General features: G+C 38.7%; 1 protein-coding gene across 7 annotated transcripts in view; it reads left to right on the forward strand.

Annotated features, from left to right (window-relative positions):
- FAM118B (family with sequence similarity 118 member B) overlaps positions 1-24,955 on the forward strand; it is a 50,023-nt gene that overhangs the window by 9,958 nt on the left and 15,110 nt on the right. For 3 of the 7 annotated variants that reach the window (XM_032868874.1, XM_032868875.1, XM_032868873.1), the window contains 3 exons: positions 7,838-7,903; positions 13,129-13,221; positions 18,554-18,806. In XM_032868874.1, the coding sequence (XP_032724765.1) occupies positions 13,136-13,221; positions 18,554-18,806 (339 nt within the window). In that variant the 5' untranslated portion in view covers positions 7,838-7,903; positions 13,129-13,135. Of the gene's footprint in view, positions 1-7,837; positions 7,904-9,797; positions 9,841-12,551; positions 12,647-13,128; positions 13,222-18,553; positions 18,807-24,955 lie in introns of those variants that run through there. The other 4 variants (XM_032868876.1, XM_032868879.1, XM_032868877.1 and 1 more) reach the window with 3 other exon arrangements.

Raw genomic sequence — 24,955 nt, forward strand, 5'->3', positions numbered from 1 at the left:
AACCAAAAGATGAGGATTTCCAAAGCAGGTGAGAATTTCTATGTGTAGCACTGAACATTAGTCTTAAACAGGTGGGTGGTGGAGATCAGTCACAGAAGGTTTTGTTTGGCATGAAAGATGCAACATTTCACCTTGACCCATTCACTCTGTTTCTACAGCTTATAAAATTAAAAGTATCTGTTGATCTCTTAGACCTCAAATTAACTCATAGTGGGCATATACTCTTTCAGTCAGCAAGTATTTGAGCATTTAACTGCGCTGTCTAGACACTTACTGTATAACAGAGAACGTGTTAGGGTCTGGGGATAGGATGATAAATAAGACTGTACTTGTCCTAAAAGAGGACAATTATTCTTATGGGAGAGGCCTGTCATTGCAAGTGTTAAGAGATGCAGATAAGGAGCTGAAGTGTAAATGGGATTGAAGGGGGTGGATAAGCAGACTCCATGAGGTAACAGGTAAGCTGAGGCTTCAAGGATGGGAGGAAGGCAGGAATATTGGGAATATATACCACCCTAAGCCATGTTCTGTGCGTGAGCCGGGAAAGTGTGTGTGTCCTATGTGGCTCTAGAGCCTGGTGTATGAGGGCGAGGGGTGGGTGGGGTGTTAGAAAGAGGACTGCTGGTGTCAGATCAAGCTGGGTCTTGTAGCCATGATGTGAGGAGTTTCATTTTATTAACCACAGTGAGAAGCCATTGAATGTTTTTTAAACTGTGACTTAATCCTATTTGTGTTTTGAAATCCCTTTTGCCTCTATAAGCTTTTCTTCTTCTCTAGTCGTGCATAAAGAAAGCACTTTAGATAGATTTAATACATAAAATACAGAAACTGATTTCTTAAGTCTTGAAATAGGGATGTCCTGGAGTCATTTGCCAGAAAGAGTGCTTGCCTTAAGCATCAGTTTACATCTTAGATGTCAGAAACTTGAGTTACAAAAATAAAATGATTTATATATAAAAATGTTCAGTTAGTGTCAGAGGATAGTCTTGAAACCTTAAGTCTGAGATCTTTCTTTTGCCGGCTAGAATCAGATTACTGTCACTGACTGTTATGATCATTACCATATCTGGAAAATGATAGTCTGGATGTGGATTTGCTGTGCACGCAATGTTCACAGGAATGTGGCTTTTCCCATATGTTCCATTTTAAAAAGAAATGGTCTTTCATGGATTTTGCTACATAAAAACATTAATGGGGTATTTCTTTTAGTAGGAAATGTGTTGTCTGTAATACAGGAAATTCTTTCTTGTAATTCAAATCATGAGCAACATTTTGCATTTGAGTTACTAAAATCTGAAAGTCTACCGTGTGCCAGATACTGTTCTAGGATCTTTTTTTTTTTTTAAGATTTTATTTATTTATTTGACAGAGATCACAAGTAGGCAGAAAGGCAGGCAGAGAGAGAGAGGGAGAAGCAGACTCCCCGCTGAGCAGAGAGCCTGATGTGGGACTCGATCCCAGGACCCTGAGATCATGATGGAGCCGAAGGCAGAGGTTTAACCCACTGAGCCACCCAGGCGCCCAAATATATGGAGTCTATCTTTTTCTTTAGGATTTTATTTATTTGACGGAGTGTGCACACAAGCAGGGGAAGTGGCAGGCAGAGGGAGAGAGAGAAGCAGAGATGATGACCTGAGTCAAAAGCAGACACTCAACAGACTGAGCCCTCTGTTCTATGATCTTGGGATATATTGTGAACTAAACAAAGATTCCTACCTTAGAAAAGCTTATTTCCCAGTGGGAGGAGGCAGATGACAAATAATGAACATAATTAGTATATTTATTATGCTTGTCATAAATGTAATTAGCATGTTAGTGGTATGGGCTTTACTTTTTTTTTTTAAAGATTTTTTTATTTCTTCATGTAACAGAGAGAGAGATCACAAGTAGGCAGAGAGGTGGGCAGGGGGGGGCGGGAAGCAGACTCCCCGCTGTGCAGAGAGCCCGATGTGGGGCTCGATCCCAGGACCCTGAGATCATGACCTGAGCTGAAGGCAGAGGATTAGCCCACTGAGCCACCCAGGCGCCCCTGGTATGGGCTTTAAAGTAAAAAGTAAAATAGTTAGGAGAGCCTGGGGAGCTCAGTTGGTTGAGCATCTGACTCCTGTTTGTGGCTCGGGTCATGATTGCAGGCTCATGGGATTGAGCCTTGCGTTGGGCTCTGCGCTCAGTGCCGAGTCGGCTTGGGATACTCTCCCTCCTCTTCTGCCCTTACCCCTGCTCATGTACATGCTCTCTCTAAATAAATAAAATCTTTAAAAAGTAGAGCAGCTAATGCATTAAGTGGAGAGGTGGCAGATTGAAGTAGGGTGGCCGGGCTAGCATCATTGAGAAGGTATGATTTGAGCAAAAACTTGAAACTTGGGAAGAGCATACCAGCCAGAAGGAATGACCAATACAAACAAAAGCCCCTAGACCAGAGTGTACCGGGCCTATATGAGTACCAGGGAGGAGGCTAGAGTGTCCAGAGAGAGGGATGGAGTTCCTCGGCTTTCTAGGAAGGAGTTTCTCATCAGTCAATTTCAAAGAAGTTCATAAGCCAAAAATACATGATACCATGATAGGACTAAGAATTTCCATCCCATGAATGTTCTGTAGATGGTAATCGATGAACACCTACACTCATGTCTTGAATTAGATAATTCCAAAGTAACACAAAATCTAAGTTCATTTCATAGAGCGGCTGAACATACAAAAATCTCTTATTCTGTGAATAAGAAATGATGTTGGATCACATGCTTTTAAGACTTAGCATTTAGTAAAAGCTGAATCTTTACCGTTCCAGTTTCTAGGTCTCCAGGTTGAAGCCAAAAGCCTTTGTTCTGTAGTAAAGGATGGCAGGGGTGCCAAAGGTTCTTGTCTCTAAAAGGAGCAGGGATAGTCTTGAGGATTGGGCTTAGGAAATCCTTAGGGAAACTGCCCTTTAAGAGCAGGTTTGGTTTACTTCCCTTATTTCTTCCAAACTCAGTAGCTCTAAATCCTTTTAACATTTTTTAATTAGGTGGTCTCATTTTCTAATTTTCTGTTTTTTGATTCTGTGAAGTTTTCCTTGTGTTTAAGAGTTTCCAGTGTAAATCATCACGCTACATTCGTAAGGTCCTAATCAATGACAATCTGGTGGAGTATTGCCTAAGTCCCCTGCATGCCGGGTGGTTTACATCGGTGCATGGATTCAGTGCCCTGTGTTTCAGACGCACTGTGTGCTTTGTAAAGATCCAGTTTACCCAGCGCGATCACTGGAGTTGTTCCAGCCATGCCTGCCGTAATCTTTTCCCATGCCTCTGAATTTTACTTTTCATAGAGTATCTTTTTTAAATTTCTTAATTCTTTTTCATCAATTCCTTTCCCAATTTGTCATTTTGTTGTTGTTGTTTTGGGATGGGTTTTTTTTTTTTTAAGTCCTAACTATGCATTGCTGTACATTGTTTATACCCTAGTTTCCCACGAAGTTGAAGTTGAAGTAAGACCATTAAAGAAAATGCTCAGACACATGGGTCTTTGACCTGCTGAAGCAAAACATTCTACAGTTGACCTTGAATAACACAGGCTTGAATTGCGTGGGTCCATTTATATGTAGATTTTTTTTCATCATGATAAGTTTACTCTTTAATCCTTATTCCCAATTTTACTCTTCCCTCCTCCCCTCCTCTCATCTGGGTACCATCAGTTGTTTATCTATAATTAAGAGACTGTTGGGGTGCCTGGTTGATTCAGTTGGTTAAGCATTGGACTCTTGATCTCAGCTCAGGTCTTGATCTCAGGGTTGTGAGTTCAAGCCCAGAGTTGGACTCCACACTGGGTGTGGAGCCTCCTTTAAAAAAAAAAAAAAAAAAAAAAAGTCTGCTTCTTGGTTTGTCTCTTTTTTTCCCCCTTTGCTTCTTTGTTTTTGTTTTGGTTTTTAAGATTTTATTTATTTATTTATTTATTTATTTGACAGACAGAGATGACAAGTAGGCAGAGGCAGGCAGAGAGAGAGAGAGAGGAGGAAGCAGGCTTCCCGCTAAGCAGAGAGCCCAATGTGGGGCTCGATCCCAGGACCCTGAGATCATGACCTGAGCCAAAGGCAGAGGCTTTAAACCACTGAGCCACCCAGGCGCCCCTGTTTTGTTTTTAAATTTCACATGAGTGAGATCTTATGGTATTTGCCTTTCTTTTACTGCCTTATCTTGAGTAGCATTATATTCTCTAGCTCTGTCCATGTTGTTGCAAATGGCAAGATTTGATTCTTTATGACTGAGTAATATTTCATTTTATGTATATACCATTTCTTCTTTATCAGTTCAATTATTGATAGACTTTGGGCTGCTTACATAGTTTGTCTGGTGTAAGTAATGCTGCAGTAAACCTAGTGGTGCGTGTATCCCTTTGAATTAGTGTTTTTGTATTCTATGGATCAATATCCAGCACTGTGATTACTGGATTGTAGGGTAGGTCTATTGTTAATTTTTTGAGGAACCTCCATACTGTTTTCCACAGTGGCTGCAGCAGGTTGCATTCCCACCAACAGTGCAAGAGGCTTCCTTCTTCTCCACATCCTCGCCAACACTTGTGATTTGTGTTTTTTTGTTTAGCCATTCTGACAGGTGTGAAGTGATTATCTCATTGTAGTTTTGATTTACATTTTCCTGATGATGAGTGACGCTGAACATCTTCAGTGTGTCTTTGGCTATCTGTATGTCTGTGGAGAAATGTCTGTTCATGTCTTCTGCCCATTTTTAATTGGATTGTTTTTTGGGTGTTAAGGTGTAGCAGTTCTTTATACATTGTGGATTCTAATCCTTTTTGGACTTGTCACTTGCAAATATCTTTTCCCATTCAGTAGGTTGCATTTTAGGTTTGTTGGTTGTTTCTTTCTTGTGAAGAGACTTTTTATGCTCATGTAGTCCCAGTATTTATTTTTGCTTTTGTTTCCCTTGCCTCAAGAGACATATCTAGAAAAATGTTACAGCCAGTGTCCAAGAGATTACTGCCTGTGTTCTCTTCTAGGATTTTTATAGTTTCAGATCTCACATATATGTCTTTAATCGATTTTGAGTTTATTTTTGTGTGTGGTGAAAGAAAGCGGTCCACTTTCGCTATTTCGCATGTGGATGTCCAGTTTTTCCAACACTGTTTATTGAACAGACATTTTCCCATTGTATATTCATTCCTCCTTTGTCAAAGATTAATTGACCTTATAATTGTGGGTTTATTTTGGGGTTTTCTGTTCTATTCCATTGATCTATGTGTCTGTGTTTGTGCCAGTACCATACTGTTTTAATTATTACTGCTTTGTAACATAATGTGAAATCTGGGGTTGTGGTATCTCCTATTTTGTTTTTTTCTTTTTCAAGATTGCTTTAGCTAATTTGAGTCTTTGTGGTTCCATAAAAATTTCAGGATTGGTTATCCTAATTCTATGAAAATTGCCATTGGTATTTTGGTAGGGATTGCAGTAAATCTTTAGATTACTGTGGGTAGTGTAGACATTTTAACAATGTTGGATGAATAAATATTGTTAAAATGTCTACACTACCCACAGTAATCTAGACATGGAATGTCTTTCCATTTTTTTTGCATCATCTTGAAATCCTTTCATCAGTGGTAAATAGTTTTTAGAGTACAGGTCCTTCATCTCTTTGGTTAAGTTTACTCCTAGGTATTTTAATTTTTGGTGCAGTTTGTAAATGGAATTGTTTTCTTATATGCAGATTTGTTTTTTGTTTTTGTTTTAATTTTATTTATGTATTTGACAGACAGAGATCACAAGTGGGCAGAGAGGCAGGCAGAGACAGAGAGAGGGGGAAGCAGGCTCCCCACTGAGCAGAGAGCTGGATCCCAGGAGCCTGGGATCATGACCTGAGCCGAAGGCAGAGGCTTTAACCTACTGAGCCACCCGGGCACCCCTGCAGATTTGTTTTTGATAAATACAGTATACCACTGTAAATGTATTTTCTCTTCCTTGTGATTTTCTTAACATTTTATTTTCTCTTGCTTGCTTTGTTATAAGAATATAGTATATAATACATATAACATAGAAAATATGTGTTAAGTAACTGTTTGTGTTACTAGTAAGGCTTATGTCAACAGTGGTTTGGGGAGTCAAAAGTTATATGTGAATTTTCAACTTCATGAAGGGGGTTGTGCCCCTAACTCCCACATTGTTCAAGGATGAGCTATACTTTCTTCTCGCTGAAAAAAAGGGAAATGGTATGTGTTCATAGAACTGCCAATTAGAAGCGGTTTTAAAAAAAAATTGCAGGGCTTTTTCTCTTCTTCCTCCAGATAGGATTGCATATGAATCACCCCAAAATTTAGTAGTCTACCCTCTTCTTTTTTTTTTAAGGGAAAAGACTGCCTCAGTTTTTAAGCCTCTAAAAAAGCCACATTTTTTAAGTTCCATTGCCACTCTTTTTTTTTTTTTTTTTTTTTTTTAAGATTTATTTATCTGTTATAGTGTGTGTGCTGTTGGGAAGTGGAGAGGGAGCGGGAGGGAGAGAGAATCCCAAGCAGACTCTGTGGAGTGCAGAGCCCGACGTGGAGCTCGATCCTGGGACCAGAAGATCACTACCTGAGCCAAAGTCAGACACTTAACCGACTGAGCCACCTAGGCACCCCTCCATTGCCCTTCTAAGTGGGAAATTTAAGAACCTGACATTTAGTAGACATTATAGCTGTTACATGACAAGATCAGAAGATATTTAATATGGGTGCGTCTGGGTGGCTCAGTTGGTTAAGCATCTGCCTTTAGCTCAGGTCATGATCTCAGGGTCCTGGGATCCAGCCCTACATCAGGCTCCCTGCTCAGTGGAAAGTCTGCTTTTCCCTTTCCCTCTGCCCCCACCCCCCAGCTTGTGCGCGCACTCTCTCACTCTCTCAAATAAATAAATAAAATCTTTATTAAAAAAAGAAATTGAATACACTCAAAGCAAGTTAATGGTATTCTGATAACTGAGTTTTAAACATAATTAAGAACCTAAAATGCGTATCTATTCAATTATTTTTTTATCTGTTTATGCACTTGAACATAATGCATAACTTGAAAGTAATGAATAAATTGGACTTGAGTGATTTCTCTTTGCTTATCTTAATGAAGAACGTGTTATTTTCCTTTTAGTTAACTCTTAAGAATAATTATAGAACAAATCTACTTTGTATATTATATTCTGTCCTTGGTTTTGCTGTTTAATGGGGTTGGATTCCATGGCCAGTGTTGTTGTAGGGACCTCTGAGGTGTTTCACCTCAGATTGACCATGAATTCAGTTAATCACTGTTAACATTCAGGTAAACTTAGGGTTTTTAATCATAACATTTGCCAAGCTTTATGTTGTCAAAATATAACTTTTTTCTAAATTGTCAAATTCAGTACTGTTTGAAGTCAGAAATCCTCAAGAAAGTAAAAAGGGGGGGAGTGAGGTGGGATATTCTTTTTTTTTTTTTTTAATTCTTAATAAACATTTTTATTTTTGTTGCTACAGAAAAGTCTTCCCTTCTTTAAGGCTGTTCAGATTTTAACTCAGAGAGAGATCCTCTATAATGATGAGATCTTCTGGGATGCCCAAACTTGTATGAATCTGCATTTGTATGCAGCAGTATGGTGGTCTTTTGGTAACTTTTGGTCTGAAAAGGAAGCCCTTGACAGTATTTGCCATACATAACCCACACTGTCTTCAGAGGAGGGATTTAGTTTTCAGAGATTCCCTAGAACATAAAATCTTGCCCTTGAAGATTTATTTAATTTCATTTTCAGTGAGTACCCTTTGCCATTTGCGATGAAATTGTGTGATTGTACTTGATACATGGAAAATATTTTATTAAAAAGTCTCCTTCCTTAGCAACATGTGTCATTGTTTTCAGGGTATACCTTCTCAGAAGCTTCACAGGAGGGAGAGCAGTGACAAGGAAGTTATCATTCTTTGCACGGTAAAATCATCAACTTCAGTCACCAGCTTCTAATTCAAATGAAATTTTAATTTGGATGTGTTACTGTTCCTTCTTGAAACAGTTTTGTTCCCAGTACGTGATATGTTATTTTGGTTTTATAATTGAAAATACCATGAAAACATGAAATATATACATGGAAACATCTGAGCTCTTTTTCCTGGAATATCAACATGGTTGATCTTAGGACTTGAATTAAAAGATTCTCTAGGGGTGCGTGGGTCGCTCAGTTGGTTGAGCATCTGTCTGCCTTCCGCTCAGGTCATGATCCTGGAGTCTTGGGATTGAGTCCTGCATCAGGGTCCTTGCTCAGCCGGGAGTCTGCCTCTCCCTCTGCCTATCTTTCTCTCTCTCTCTCTCTGACAAATAAATAAAATCTTTAAAAAAGACTTTCTAGAATTTGGGGCAAACCTCTTATTCTTTAAAGTCTTTCAGAAACCTACTTCTAATGAGGTCGTTCATATACTGCTCCTATATGGGTCAGTGTTTTGCTGGTAAAATACCAAGAGTAGGTAGTATCAGTCTAACATTTTATCAGTGACTATGTTACAGCAGATTTTCAGGAAATAAGTGTGATGCAGATCTTATCAGACAGAACACAGAGGATGTCAGACACATACAATTTAGATACAGAAGTAAGAGCAAACTGAGTTAAGCAGAGGTAGAGGAAATGCTTCAAGAGCGGGTACACAGGAATCCCGCCCTAGCGCGTGTAGATTTAATTCCTCTATATCAGCTCTGTGTGTGTGTGTGTGTGTGTGTGTGTGTGTGTGTGTTAGAAGGAAGAAAATGGAAAATTTGTTTTATACACTGATAAGAAAAGGTGCAGCCTACATTATAGAACTGAATTCACCAGTGACCTGAGTAAAACATTTGATTTGTTAATTGTCAGCAAGCTGGTTGAGTACACTTTTGTAGGACTTTACACTGGATATCTCTTCCTCTCTCCCTCCCCCATAGTTGTTGAAAACCAGATGTGTTGGAATTAGTCCAAAAGCCACAACTAGAGGGATTTGGTTTCTTCCAAGTTGGAGGATGACTATCTTTTTCCCTTAAAAAATGAAGTTAACCCTTTTAGGTGTTTATACTAGAGAAATAAGCCAGTTTTCATTCTAGTCATGGTCTTATTTTTTTAAAAAAACATGTTAAGTACATTATGATACCATTTTGGATTTTGTTTTATCTTTTTAAAGATTTTATTTCTTTATTTGAGAGAAAGAGCAGAGACAGAGCACAAGCAGGCGGAGGGGCAGAGGGAGAGAGAAGGAGACTCCCTGCTGATCAGGGAGCCCTGATGCTGGGCTTGTTCCCAGGCAGGACCCTAGGATCATGACCTAAGACAAAGGCAGACCTTAACTGACTAAGCCACCCAGCTACCACCCTTTTATTTAATTATTTATTTTTAAAATAGAATGGGGAAAAGCATGCTGTAAATACAACCGATCTTTTAAGACGAGAAAGGTACCACTTCCCCAAGCTAATCATTTGTAAATCTTTTATTTCTAGGCAAAAATGTCATCATTAGAACTTTTCTCTCCTTTTGGTTTATTCCATCCACCCATAAACCAAGATATATTCTGAGTTCCTTCTGGCCTCCCAGTTGTTTGTGCTGAATACCCCACACTGGAGGCACAGGAAGAGACCTTACTCTGATTCTTGAACTAGAAAAGGAGCCAAATTTTGCTATCATTGCACCACCCAGATGCTAGGAAAGCAAGAGCTACTGTGATTTGCTAATGTTTTCAAATCCACAAGTCTGCTGGTTTATATGAATTTAATTTCAGTCCTAACCACCTCCTTTCTTCTTGTCCCTTTTCCGTGTTTCAATGGATTTTTCCCAAAACACTTGCCTTGGTTTTTCCCTTTCATTCACCAGATGGAAGCATTCTATTTCCTGACAAGCGGACAGGTTTCAAAGTGTAAGTGTCCTTTCTTATATGCAGACTTGGGCCTTACAAAATTTAATGAGGTTGCTGTTACTTTTCTCAGCATTTACCAAATATCTGACTTTTATTTTGCTGAGCTCTCTTGCTTGGTCTTGAAGGATTTTTTGGTGGTTTTAGCAGTAATTGTAGTGGCAAAGACACTGCCACAGGTAATTAATTGCCTTTGTCTTGTGGCAGAAAAGCTTTTCCCACCTCTGCTGTACATAGCAAGTCCCACTGAAATGAAAAGCTCAAATAGTGATCACATAAAGAAGTTAATGTGTGAACTAGTTGATACATGTTAGGAATTCTTTATAAGATTTTCATAATCCGTGTGGAAGCTTTTTGTAAGTAACTGCATGTTTTTTAGGGTAAACACTAAAATGGATTTCTTTCTTTTCTGAAACAGTACTCTGGAAGAAATAAGATATGGTTTATGCTTTGATGCCACTGGGTGTATATGTGAGATTGTAGTGTATGAGGCATCCTTTAGCCTGAAGGAAAGATGTTATCGTGTTACAAAGCAGGATGTGTATATGATGAAATATAATGTGACAATGTGAATTTCGTCTCATTCAGTTCCTAAATGAGAGGACTCAAAACATTGCAGTAACAACTTGTTAGGAGCTGTTGGCCATATTTAATTCTCTTAAATTATGTAGAATGAGCAGACCTTCAGAATAGTAGACTCTGTAAAGGAAAAAAAAAATTAAAAAGCTTAGTATTCAAGTGTAAACATCAAGAATTTATCATCTGTTAGAATCCAGCAAAAGTGGCCTAGCATATTTTCCAGGAGAGAATGATAGGACCGGTCTAGGTAGATTAGTGGTAATAGGGGATATGTAACAAACACAGCACTTGTCACCAGAAAAAGCTGTTTCGTTTAGCTTCTCATTTTAACTGGGTGCCATGATTCCATCAACAGAGCGCCAGGTCACGTAGCAGCTGTCAAGCATTACACAGAATTATTTTGAGTAAATCTTTCTAGAATGTGGGATCTTTCTTTTTTGATAGTTTTGGCCTGCAAATTAAAAACAAATTAACATAAAGGTGAGATGCTACTACTTCGAGAGTGTTTTTAGGTTGTAATAAATAGAATGGTTCAGACCATGGTCTGGGGGGCAGACCACTGGTTTGAATTATGCTATCCAGCCTTCCTGTCCTTCAGTTTTCTTACCCCTAAAATAGGGTAATCATGGTATTTCATAAGCTTATAGGGATTATATTAGTTAATATTTGTAAATAGTGTTTGGCATGTGGTAAACACTATCTAACAGTTGGCTGAAATTGGTTTAGTAGCTGAACTGAGCACTGAATTCTAAAGATGTCTGTCTTCACAACTTAATAACATTAAGTTACTTCCCTTTTTACTTTTCTTTAATCTTTCTTAATACAGTATTTTTTGCACGGGTTTAATTTGTTCACATCATGGCCTTTTAGAACCGTGTTTCAGGAAAGAGCATGAGCATACACACTTTTCATTGTGTATTTTTAAAAACTATCCCCAAGCTAATGGGTCATCTCATGTAACGTAGAAGTAACCGCTCTCCTACACTGCGTTTCCAATCTGAAGCACAGACTGGACTTGAGAGTAGAAAATGACTTCCATAAACTAAAACTTAATGGAAATATTTTATTGATGATTAACTCTTAGCAAACTGGGATGGTATTGACTGTAATATATAGCAGATGGTATGCCTGCTGTGTTAAATGTCCCACATTTAACAGAGTTAGCTGGGTTGTAGAAAAATCACTGCATTTTATTTGGATGTCTCCTTTTTGCCTCCTCATAAGAATTTCCTGAAGATTCTGGAGATTCCGGTTCAGCAATTTGAGTTTAGAGCCTGAAAATATATACTGTCTTTTAAGCTATATAATAGACCTTATTTTTAAAAACACGTACATTTAACAGGCATTTCCAATGATTATGAAGGCACAACTTACTGTCACACGTCTTCTCTGAGACCCAGCTTTCTCACCAACAGAATCAAAGATGTGACTAGAACAATGGCCTACTTCCTAACTCACTTTATGATTTTGAGATTCCTATATTCCTAGTGATTATGATACCAAAGAATTCCATTATGTGTGAAACAGTATGGGGTAAGGAACGGAGCCATCTGTTTACCAGAAAAATTAATTCAGCAAACTTCAGAAAATGTTTACATAAAGAAAAAGCTTTCTATAAAATAGTAAACTTGAAATAATTAGTAGTAATTCACTTTCTAAAGATTTGTTTATTTATTTAGAGAGAGGAGGTGCTTGGGGTGAGGGGCAAGGGGAGAGAACCCTTGCTCATCGTAGAGCCCGACACAGGACTCGATCATGTGACCTGTGAAATCAAGACCCTGAGCTCACAACCTGAGCTGAAACAGTCAGATGCTCAACTCACTGAGCCACCCAGATGCCCCTGGGTTATTTCTAAACATTGACCATAAAACAGTAATAAAACATCCACAACTCTGGTACTCTTGTATTATCTTTTTTTGGATGTGTATGTACACACTGTTTAAAATCTTTCTGTTTTAGAATTAATGGTCCTTAGATTTAGCAAATTTACTAAAATTTTGTGTGGTTAAAACTTCTCATTATAATTTTCACTCTAATCCGTGGTAAGTCTCTTACTTTTGTTAGTTATCCCATCATCTGAACATAATTGGTCCTTCTTCACGCATCTTTGATAATACCTTTCCTGTTTATCACAGAGTCTCAGAGTCCAGTGTGTTCAGCTAGGGAGACATGCCTCACTGCCTGTGAGGACATAGTAGTTCAGCAATAAGGAGTGTCTAACAATCAGCAAGTTAGTATTGATTGTTCTGTTCTTGACTCCGTGATTTCTTTAGTTAATAGTAAATGGATAATTGGGGTCTATTAGCGCACTTATCCATGGATTGTTTTTATTCCCTATGTCTTCCCAAGCCAGTCTCAGGGGAGAATAGCATGTATTTCTTGGGCTCCACAAAGTCGTGCCCAATAATTGGTATGAATTGACATCAATTTTTGTTTTGTTTTGGGAAGAAGGGGTTGGGGGGAGCCTTTAGGAACAGAAGCAAGATGACAGTATGGAGTATCAAAGTCATAATTTCAAGGTTAATTTCTTTCAGATGAATTTAATTCTTTAAGTTAGAGATGCTCATTAATTAATGAATCTCTGTAGAGCAGGGACTACCTCTAGAACACCTTTAGGGTATACATCTCATTAAAACTGTTTAACGTGTGTGCTATTTTAAATGGTATATATTACAGATCTAATTGTGGTCTGTGGTGTTTAATCTATTTTAGAAACTGGATGGCTTCTACAGGGAGCCAGGCCTCTGATATAGACAAGATTCTTGGATTCTTCAGTGATGGCGCACCCCCCACCAAAAAGCCCAGGTAAACAAGGGAAGGGAATAGAGGAACATTTAGTAAATTGCCATTAATGGTAGATGACAAAAAATAACAAACAGACTTTCCCAAAACCCAGTTGTTTTCACAAATTAATATTGACCTTCATATAAAAATCATTTTTATTTTGGCTTTAACTTTTATTTTTAAAAAGGTCATAAATGTACATAATTTCCAAGTCAGTACTCCAAGCTTATAATGCCTTTTCCCTCTCCAGAGATAATCACTTTCAGCTTTTTTATCTGTTTCTTCTAATACTTGGATCCATATTTTTAAATGCTGTCTATTTACTGCTATTTTTTAGTTTTTGGTTTTATCTATTTTCCAACTAATGAAGATGAGGATTAGGCTTGCTCTCCTGGAGCCTCTCCACACATGTTGCCCCCACCCTACACACACATAAAACACTCTTTCCACATTTCCCTGGTGTTTTATGTCACAATGTTTGGTTGTCAGTTTTCTAATAGTTACATATAGGACTATATTAATAGTATTCATAGCTGAGCCTAACAGTGGTTTGATTATACTTTTTTGTTCATTTTTTCCACCAGATTATTCTCTCCCTCTCTCTCTCTTTCTCTCTCTCTCTTTCTGTTTGCTTTGTTTTTTATGTACCTATCAGCTTATCTTCAAACTCTGTGACAAAAAAAAATCTTTTAGATATGCTGACACTCATCAGTAATTTACTAGTTTACATTGTTTCATGGATTTTTTTCCCTTCGGTTTTCCTTCCGGACTGGCCTCCGCTCTGGACTATCATTCTCCAGACCTGCTGCATTGCTGATGGTTTGCCGTTTTCCTTTCCCGTGACCCCCAGAATTCCTTTTACATCTCTCCTGTTTTGGATCCTCTCTTTCCTGGATATTGTCTTGCCCTTTTTTGGTGTGTGGTCCTTCATTTTGCTGAAAAATACTCTAATCATGCACCCTTAGTAAGGATTCACAGGAAAAGAGTTTTTGGAGACATTTGAAGATGTCCTTATTATATTTGTCCATTTATTTGATGATTTGGCTGAGTGTCAAATTTTAGGTAGGAAATCATTTTCCTTAGAATTATGAAATTATTACTCATCCTCAGCCAGCAGCTATGTATTCCTGCCAAAATAATGAGTCTTTGCTGATTCCCAGCCCTTTGTGTTACAGGACCTCTTCTTTTCTCATTTGAGGCAGAATAGTTACTTTATTCTCAATAACCGGAAATTTCACAGTGATGTACCTTCATATGAGTCTAGATATCAGGTGGCCTTTTCCAAGTTGGCTACTGATAATTCACTTCGGAAAATTTTTTTCTTATTTGATAATTCCCTTCACAGTTTTTTCTGTATTGTGCCTTTGTAGTAGAACTCTTGGTATTTGGTTGTTGGACCTTTTGCAGTAAAACTCTGTAATTTTCTTTTTTCTTTTTTTTTTCCTTTTTTAAGAGAGAATAAAAGAGTGTATGTGAGCTTGGGGTGGGGGTGAGAGAGAATCTTCTTTTTTTCTTTTTTTAACGATTTTATTTATTGACACAGAGAGAGAGATAGGGGGAGTGGCAGGCAGAGAGAGAAAGAAACGGGCTCCCTGAGGAGCAGAGAGCCCGACGTGGGGCTCGAACCCAGGACCCTGGGATCATGACCTGAGCCGAAGACAGACCTTAACTGACTGAGCCACCCAGGTGTCCTGAGAGAGCGAGAATCTTAAGCAGACTCCATGCCCAACACAGAGCCCAAAAACGTGGCCCTTGAGATCATGACCTGAGCCGAAATCAAGTCGGACACAACCAACTGAGCCACCCAGGTGCCCCAAGACTCTAGTTTTCTTTTCTTTTTTTTTTTTTTTTTTAATGATTTTATTTATTTGTTTGACAGACAGAGATGACAAGTAGGCAGAGCAACAGGCAGAGAGAGAGGGGGAAGCAGGCTCCCTGCTGAGCAGAGAGCCCAATGTGGGGCTCGATCCCAGGACCCTAGGATCATGACCTGAGCCGAAGGCAGAGGCTTAACCCACTGAGCCACCCAGGCGCCCCAAGACTCTAGTTTTCTATTGCTTTTTTTTATTATTATACCTTCTCAGAGATTTCCGGTTTTCTTCCAATGTTACAAATTTTTTATTCATGACATTCTTAATTTCCAAGAAATCTATTTGTTTGCCCACCCCTTTTTTATAGTATTTTGTTCATTTTTCAAATATGCCTTTGTTTTTAAATCTACATGAGATAACTGTTTTCTTTTCCAATTTTCTTCTCTTTCCTGTATTGTCACTTCTTTCCTGCAGATTCCTTTTTCTTTTTTTTTTTTTTTTTTTTTTTTTTTTTTTTTTTTTTTTTTTTTTTTGGTTAAGATTTTATTCCTTTATTTGATGAAGAGAGACACACAAGAGAGGGAACACAAGCAGGGGGAGTGGGGGAGGGAGAAGCAGACTTCGCGCTGAGTGAGGAGCCTGATGCTGGGCTCCATCCCAGGACTCTGGATCATGACCTGAGCCAAAAGCAGCTGCTTAACTAAGGCTGAGCCACCCAGGTGCCCCCAGCAGATTCCTTTCTATCTGCGAGTTTGTTTAGGTGTAACTCTCACACCGGGGGCTTTGTTCAAATGTAAAGTGACCTTTCTTTGCTCATATTTAAGAGAAGACACTAAAAAGCCAATTTGAGAACCTATGTGTGCATAAGGTACTTGGTCACTGATGGGCTTCACTGTGGGTGTCAACCATGGGCCAGGTTCTGTAACTGAGGAATCCCAACCTATCAGAATGTGTGGGTCTTTCCTCTCATGCTGGCCTTTTTCCCCAAAAAAGGAATCCTGGGTGGGGGGCATAGGGTGCAGGTATAAGGTTGACTGCCATTGTCTGAGAGTCTTCCTCTCGGAGAAGGATGCAGGGGAGTCTTATATTTCATATATTGACTTTTACTTAATTCCCTTTCCCAAGCTGTGCACAGTGTTCTCAGATACAGAACCCTCTGGTATAGCCTCTCTGGAAAGCAGGCCTCTGGTCATAGAGTTCTAACTGCTTCTAATATGGCCTTGCAGGGAATTCTCTGTTTTGGCCCCACCTGCTCCTCTACCTTCAGATTTATTTGAACACTCCCAAAGTTCTACAGAGGGAATCATCTCTTACTGTACAATTCCTAAAATTTTGTTGGCCTGTGTTGTCTGCTGTCATCTTTCCCTATTTTGAGTTTTATGAATTTATGCCTTCTAAAAAAAATTAGTTACTTAGTGGTTTTAGGAAGAATCAGAAATGAAACACAATTGCTGATTTTTTCCTTTTTAACTAGAAATTTTAAATTAGGCGAATTACACCCTAAACCTATAATGGAAGAGGTAAAAAAAATTTCAAATAATACAGTACAATCAAGTGAAAAGTAAAAATCCTTATTCTTCTCAATCCCCAGAGTTAACCACTATTTATAGTTCTTGTGAATCCCTCTAGAAATTTTCCATGAGTATATATTTGTGTATTTTCCATATCTTGATTGCCTTGAACTGAAACTCATTTTCGTCATTTGCTTCTGATATCTGTTACCAGTCTTTTCCAGTAGACTAAACGTTTGAGATTAGGGACTTCATTTTATTCATAGAAACATCACTAATGGGACGTCTGGGTGGCTCAGTTGGTTAAGCCGCTGCCTTCAGCTCAGGTCATGATCCCAGGGTCCTGGGATCGAGTCCCGCATTGGGCTCCTTGCTCAGCAGGGACCCTGCTTATCACTCTGCCTGCTTGTGGGCGCTCGTGTGCGCCCACTCGCACGCGTGCACTCTCTCTCTCTCTCTCTCTGACAAATAAATAAATAAATAAGATCTTAAAAAAAAAAAAAGAAACATCACTAGTACCAACCATAGTATCTGGTACTTGGTAAGTTTTTCATAGTTGTTGAATGACCAAGTGCTGGAGTTGGAAATAGGGAAGGCAGTTGCAAGGTTTGTTTCCCCAAAACAGGTTTCCCAAGGCTTAAAGTACCGTTTCTTTCTTTTTTTTTTTTTTTTAATTTATTTATTTGACAGACAGAGATCACAAGCAGATAGAGAGGCAGGCAGAAAGAGAGGAGGAAGCAGGCTTCCCGCTGAGCAGAGAGCCCAATGCGGGGCTCGATCCCAGAACCCTGAGATCATGACCCGAGCCGAAGGCAGAGGCTTTAACCCACTGAGCCACCCAGGCGCCCCTAAAGTACTATTTCTTATGTTATACCAAAATGCAAATCCTTTTTCTTTTATTTTGACAAAAAATTGAGAAAGGCAGTTTCTTGGAAAACACCTGCCATCAGCAAAAATTAAAGTGAGTAAATATTTCAAACATATTTTAATGTAGTTTCCAGACTGAAGTGTGGGGGGTGGGGTGGAGTGGGGTATGGAGAACCAAAACACAAAACTTGTGTCTGTACTTCTCTTCAAGACAGAACTCCGTGCTTCTCATGGTAAGAAAGGAATGTTTTCCACTTCTTGTCATATCTGTTGAATAGTTATAGCTTTGTTTATTTAGGTAACGTGAAGCTCCCGTGTTTTCAGAATTCTGTTAGCTACTTTTTTTTCTTCCTCTTTTTTTTTCCTTTTTGCCTTGCAGATAGAAATCTAGAACAAAATGTAAGTGAAATGTGTTCCCATACTTGATGGTCTCATTCTCAGTTTAGTCATGCTCAATTTTATCGTACTAGTGTTTACAAAATTGAGCTTAACTTTGGCTTTCTTTCATCTCTTGTTTTATATCTCTCAACAATAGGAATTTAATTTGTATGGATTTCTTTTCTCTCTGGAATCCATGTTTTTTGAAATTTAATGTTGGTTTGAAATATAATTTAGTTCGCAGAACTCAGCTGGGCTATAATTTAATTGGTTCTTTTCCTACTGTTAGTGGGTTTTCTTAGATTCAAAGAACTATGAGGGAGAAAATTGTTTTTAAGATTGCCTCTTAGGGGGCACCTGAGTGGCTCAGTGGGTAAAAGCCTCTGCCTTCAGCTCAGGTCATGGTCCCAGGGTGCTGGGATCGAGCCCCGCATCGGACTCTCCGCTTAGTGGGGAGCCTGCTTCCCTTCCTCTCTCTCTGCTTGCCTCTGCCTACTTGTGATCTCTGTCTGTCAAATAAATAAAATCTTCAAAAAAACAGAAACAAACAAACAAAAAACCTTTAAAGATTGCCTCTTAGGATTCCTGAAATAGGTTTTTCAGCAAGCCTTGGCACAATATTCTGGTCTTTTTGCTTAAGATACTCAGGAGAGGTATCAGAAACTGTTAATATCCTCTTTGCAACTATGAAAGTGATAGCTGAAAACCATGATTTTCAACAGCCTTTCCATGTGTCTCCTATCTTTTGGACATTCCCAATCCTCTTCGTTTGGTTGACTTTTTCAGGAAGCTGCTTCCAAGCTTAAAAACGAAGAAGCCTCGGGAACTTGTGCTGGTGATTGGAACAGGCATTAGTGCTGCGGTGGCACCTCAGGTTCCAGCTCTGAAGTCCTGGAAGGGGTTGATTCAGGCCTTACTGGATGCCGCCATTGATTTTGATCTTCTAGAAGATGAGGAGAGCAGAAAATTTCAGAAATGTCTCCATGAAGACAAAAACCTTGTCCATGTTGCCCATGACCTTATCCAGAAACTCTCTCCTGTGAGTATCCTCCTGTGTATCTTGGCATTATTTCCTGAAACTGTGACACATGTGCTGAATTTGACAAGGATATTCATTGCGAGCTTATGGATTTTTGAGGGGGGGTGGGCAGATGGAGAGAGAGAGAGAGAGAATCTTAAGCAGGCTCCACACCCAGAGTAGAGTAGGAAGGAGGGCTCGATCTCACAACCCCGAGATCATGACCCAAGATGAAATCCAGAGTCTAGAGGCTTAACCGCCCAGGTGCCCCTTTAGCTTATAGATTTGCATAACTCTTGGCTCTTCCACAAAAGGTCTGTTAATGGACCCTATTCAGGGTAGTTATCTTGATGCTTGCGTGTGTGTGTCTGTTTGTCTTTGTGTGTCTGTGAGATGGTGGCAGTAATGATGTTGAGGTCTTTATATTTACAAAAATGAGACCACTGTCCCATTATTGCTGTGTTTTGAATTTATTTTTTCTCTGCTCATTACTGTGATAGTGGCATTCCCTGCCATCCATGCCTTTTAGGGAACCCCAGAAAGATTAGAGATCATTCTTACCCTTTTTGGGTTAAGCAACACCATTTCTTTAAATGTTTCTTTTAAAGGCGATCACTCAGAATATTTATAAGGAATTTTGTCTTGTCTTATCAAGCTGAGTTGGATACCAGTTCATGAATAATAAGGATCTCCTTGTTTGCACTGTCTTCAAAATGCCTTCAAAAATCAGAATTCATTTAAGATATACTTAGAAATAATAGAGTAGCCAAATCATGTTCTAAATCTTAATAAATCACATATTTTTGAAAAAAAAAAAAACTCTTGTTATAAAGTAAAATTTTTTTAAAGATTTTATTTATTTATTTGACAGAGATCACAAGTAGGCAGAGAGGCAGGCGGGGGGGTGGGGGGAGAGCAGGCTCCCTGCTGAACAGAGAGCATGATGCAGGACTCGATCCCAGGACCCTGAGATCATGACCTGAGCTGAAGGCAGAGGCTTAACCTACTGAGCCACCCAGGCGCCCCTTATAAAGTAAATTATTAGTGTTGATTCCCACACCCTCTTCCCAGGCCCTTGGGCGTATAGGAAAGAAGTGTCATTAAAAGTTAGCCTAAAAGAGAGCCATTTAAAAGTAATTTCCTCTTGGTTCATGACTCATTTCAGAAACTTAGTACCTTTTACTTCCTCTTCTCATTTCTTTGTCCTTAATTGTGATAAAATGTTACTAATCTAGAACAGTGTAAATAATTAGTAAGCTAATAATTAGTAAGCTTTAAAGAGTTCATAGGACCTCTGTGTTACACCATACACAAAATTAATTCAAAATGGATTAAAGACCTAAATAAAAGAACTTAAAACTATAAAACTCCAAGAGGAAAACAGATTGACAGCTTCATGACTTTGGACCTGGCAGCAGTTTTTTAAACACGACACCAAAAAGCACAAGTAACAAAAGGAACAGTAGATATACTGCACCTTACCAAACATAAAAGCTCTCGGGCTCAAAGAGCACTCTCAAAAAAGTAAAAAGTCAGCCCCCCCCCCCTGCCCCCCCCCCCCCGCCCGAGAACAGGAGAAAATATTAGCAATTCATTTATCTCCTAAGGGTGTAGTGTCCAGAATAAAGAACTATTATAGCTTAACAATAAAAAAAGCAAATAATTCAAAGGATTTGAATCGACGTGGCTCCATGTGCCAGTGAGCGCATGTAAAGGCGTAGAGCATCTTTTCATGTAGTAGTCATTAGAAAAATCCACATCACAACCACTTGAGGTATACTTCACATGCACCAGATGGCTAGACTCAGAAGGTCAGTTAAATGTTGGTGAGGCTGTAGAGAAACTGAATCCCTCATCTACTGCTGGGATTGTGAAATGGTGCAGACAATGTGAAACACAGTCTAGCAGTTCCTCAAACAATTAAATATAGAGTTACCGTCTGACCCAACAATTCTGCTTCTGGATAGACCCTAGAGAAATGAAAACATATGTCCATACAGAAGCTCACACACAAATGTGGGTAGCAGTATTCATAATAGGCACAAGGTAGAAATAACCCAGATGTCCATCTACTGTCAAGTGGATAAACAAAATGCAGCACATCCATACAATGGAATACTACTTGCCAATTAAAGGGAGTTCAGTACTGATAACATGCTGCAGTTTGAATGACCCTTAGCGTAATGGAAGCCAGTCCCAAAAGACCACATATTAGATGGCTGCATTCATGCAGAATGTTCAGAATAAGGAAATCTGTTAGAGACAGAAAGTTGATTAGTAGTTGGCAAGGACTAGAGCACAGATGGAGGGCAGCCGGGTGATATTTAAAGGCCTCGTGGTTTCTTTTGATATGATGACATGTTCTAAAATTGACTGTGGTGACAGTTGCGGTATCTGTGAATCTATAAATAATCATTGAATTTACACTTCAAATAGGTGAATTGTATGTTATGAGAATTGTAGGTCAGTAGAGTTGTTAAAGGTAAAAGGATAGAAAATGTGTAATTCAAATACTAATCAATAGAAAGTGAGAGTGGCTGTATTAATATCTGATAAAGCACACGAGAGCAAAGAGGAAAGAAAACTTTTTTAATGTCTTAAAAAATACAAAATTGTTGTTGTATAAAAAGGTAATTAAAGAGTACGTAGCCAAAAAATTTAAAGGAAAAGTATTACAGAAGTGTGTCAGCCAGTTAGTTAATAAAAATGATATCTTTTTTGGGGGGAAAAAAAAGGCTCATGAGTACTGTGTTAGACTAGGAAGACTGGTCCGTGGATGAAGACGTTCTCTTTCAGACTAGGATGTACAGTGTTGTCATGCCACTCTCGTCTTGGCTTTAACCTTCACTCATCCATCACAGTGGTCTCCTGAGAACAGAAAGCGTGATTTTACTAGTTGGGTGAATTGTGATTGAAAGTAATGAGAAGTTTTGAAGTCAGTGTCAGTAAGCGTATACCCAACAAACATCAAACTGGGGTCACTAATTATCTTTGGATGAAAATTTATTACTAACCTTAAAATTTGTTGTGGGTTAGTGTCAGTTGCAGTAGAGGAGAAATTATCAAATTTTTTGGTCTCAAGACTCCTTTATATACTCTTAAAAATTATTGAGAAACTCAAGTAGCTTTTGTTTCTGTAGAATATATCTGTCAATATTCACTATTAAAAATTGAGAAATGGGGGCGCCTGGGTGGCTCAGTGGGTTAAAGCCTCTGCCTTCAGCTCAGGTCATGATCCCAGGGTCCTGGGATCGAGCCCCACATTGGACTCTCTGCTCAGCAGGGAGTCTGCTTCCTCCTCTCTCTGACTGCTTCTCTGCCTACTTGTAATCTCTGTCTGTCAAATAAATAAATAAAATCTTTAAAAATAAATAAATAAATAAAATTTAAAAAAATTGAGAAATGTTTAAAATATTTACTTAACAGTACCAATAAGCCTATCACATGTAAACGTAATTAACATGTTTGTGGAAAATAATTACAGTTTCCAGAAATTAAAAATTAATAGTATCGTTTCACACTTTAAAAAATCTTTTAAATATCTGGCTTAATAGAAGACAACTGCATTCTCCTATCTGCTGTAAATACCGTGTGTTGTTTTGGTTTAAGTATATGGAAAAAGTCAGGTCTCACAGGTGTGTAGCTGGCAAAGAAAGAAGTTTTTGTTTTTTATTTTTTATTTTTTTTAAGATTTTATTTATTTACTTGACACAGAGAGAGATCACAAGTAAGCAGAGCAGCAGGCAGAGACAGAGGAGAAGCAGGCTCCCTACTGAGCAGAGAGCCCGACTCGGGGCTTGATCCCAGGACCATGAGATTATGACCTGAGCCGAAGGCAGAGGCTTTAACCCACTGAGCCACCCAGGTGCCCCAAGAAAGAAGTATTTTAATAGTCTTTTTAGATACTTACAGATATTCACTGTTGATGCTACACTAAAAACTCAGTTAAGTGGTAGCTTCCTTCCTAAAGATTAATAGCAGTATGGAATCTGAAATCACATCCCTATTAATGGTAATATGGAATCTGAACTTTTCCTATTCTGTTGCATTAAAATCCATGATCCATCTTGCACTTAGAATAAATCTTTCGCCCATGCATGATTTTGTAACATCATGCATCTGTCATTTAGAAAATCTTGGTTCACTGAGTTACATATATCCTCTAGATATTGACACATTTCACTACACAGCTCAAAAATTACATTCATCAATAATACCACCAGTCTCATCACATAAGTATTTGGAGGTTGTCAAGCTCCTGGTGGCCCATTAGAGTTTTCTAAAATTCTGGTTTTTCAGTTCTCAAATGTGTTTGGAACCAGAATAGACCCCAAATAGCCAAAGTAATGTTAAAAAAGAAAACCAAAGCTGGAGGCATCACAATTCTGGACTTCAAGCTCTATCACAAAGCTGTAATCATCAAGACAGCATGGTACTGGCACAAAAACAGATACATAGACCAACGGAACAGAATAGGGAGCCCAGAAATGGACCCTCAGCTCTTTGGCCAACTGATCTTTGGCAAAGCAGGAAAGAATGTCCAATAGAAAAAAGACAGTCTCTTCAAAAAATGATGTTGGGAAAATTGGACAGCCATGTGCAGAAAAATGAAACTGAACCATTTCCTTATGCCACACACAGAAATAAACTCAGAATGGATGAAAGACTTAAATGTGAGACAGGAAGCCATCAAAATCCTAAAAGACAACACAGGCAGCAACTTCTGTGACCTTGGCCACAGCCAACTTCTTGCTAGGCACTTCTCCAAAGGCACAGAAACAAAATCAAAAATGAACCATTGGGACTTCATCAGGATAAACATTTTCTTTTGCACAGCAAAGCAAACAGTCAACAAAGCTAGAATGCAACCTACAGAATGGGAGAAGATATTCAAAAATGACATACCAGATACAAGGCTAGTACCCAAAATCTATAAACTCACCACCCAAAAAAGAAAAAAATGTAGTCACGAAATGGGCAGGAAGACATGAACAGACATTTCTCCAAAGAAGACATTCAGATGACTAACAGCAGACACATGAAAAAATGCTCAACATTACTCAGCATCAGGGAGATACAAATCAAAACCACCATGAGATACCACCTCACACCAGTCAGGATGGCTATAAAATTAACAAGTCAGGAAACAACACGTGTCAGTGAATATGTAGAGAAAGGGGAACCCTCCTACACTGTTGGTGGGAATGCAAACTGGTGAGCCACTCTGGGAAACAGTGTGGAGATTCCTCAGAAAGTTAAAGATAGAGCTACCCTATAACCCAGCAGTCGCACTACTGGGTATTTATACAAATGAAACAAAAACAGTGATTCAAAGGGGCACATGCACACCGGTGTTTATAACAGCAATGTCCACAATAGCCAAAACATGGAAAGAACCCAGATGTCCCTGGACAGATGGATGGATAAAGAAGATACATAATATATATAATGCCAGCCATCAGAAAGAATGAAATCTTGCCATTTGCAATGATGTGGATGGGGCAGGAGGGTATAATGCTAAGTGAATTAAGTCAGAAAGACAAATGCCATATGATTTCACTTATATATGGAATTTAAGAAACAAAACAGATGAACATAGGAGAAAGGAAGGAAAAATAAGATTAAAAACAGAGAGGGAGACAAACTATAAGAGACAACTATAGGGAAAAAAACTGAGCGTTGCTGGAGGGGAGGGAGTAATGGGGTGATGGACATTAAAGATGGCACTTGATGGAATGAGCACTGGGTATTACATGCAACTGATAAATCACTAAATTCAACCCCTAAAACTAGTACTACCCTATATATTAACTAAATTGATTTTAAATAATTTTTTTTTTAATTTCTGGTTTTTGCTTGAAAGCTCCACTTTTGTCATAGGAAACCATAACAGCAGTCCTCAATTGTTTCCCTCAAAATGGCGGGCTCGCTTCATTTGTTTTTTCAAAAATGCCTGAGAATACCCAACTCCGAATGATTAGTTTATCATTTGTTCAAGTAAAAATAATGTTTGATGAAAAAACGGATAATTGAGCTAACAGTTCAATCACACAAATGTTTTGCCCGGAGACAGCCATCATACTTCGGGCTGCAGCAGAAGTGCTCTGTGCACATTTCCTCTTTCTTCATACAGACTTTTAAAAGGAAGGGTCGGGATTTAATACAATAAT

The sequence above is a fragment of the Lontra canadensis genome, unplaced genomic scaffold (assembly GCF_010015895.1).
Source record: "Lontra canadensis isolate GAN:19392208 unplaced genomic scaffold, GSC_riverotter_1.0 scaffold36, whole genome shotgun sequence".
Classification (NCBI taxonomy): domain Eukaryota; kingdom Metazoa; phylum Chordata; class Mammalia; order Carnivora; family Mustelidae; genus Lontra; species Lontra canadensis.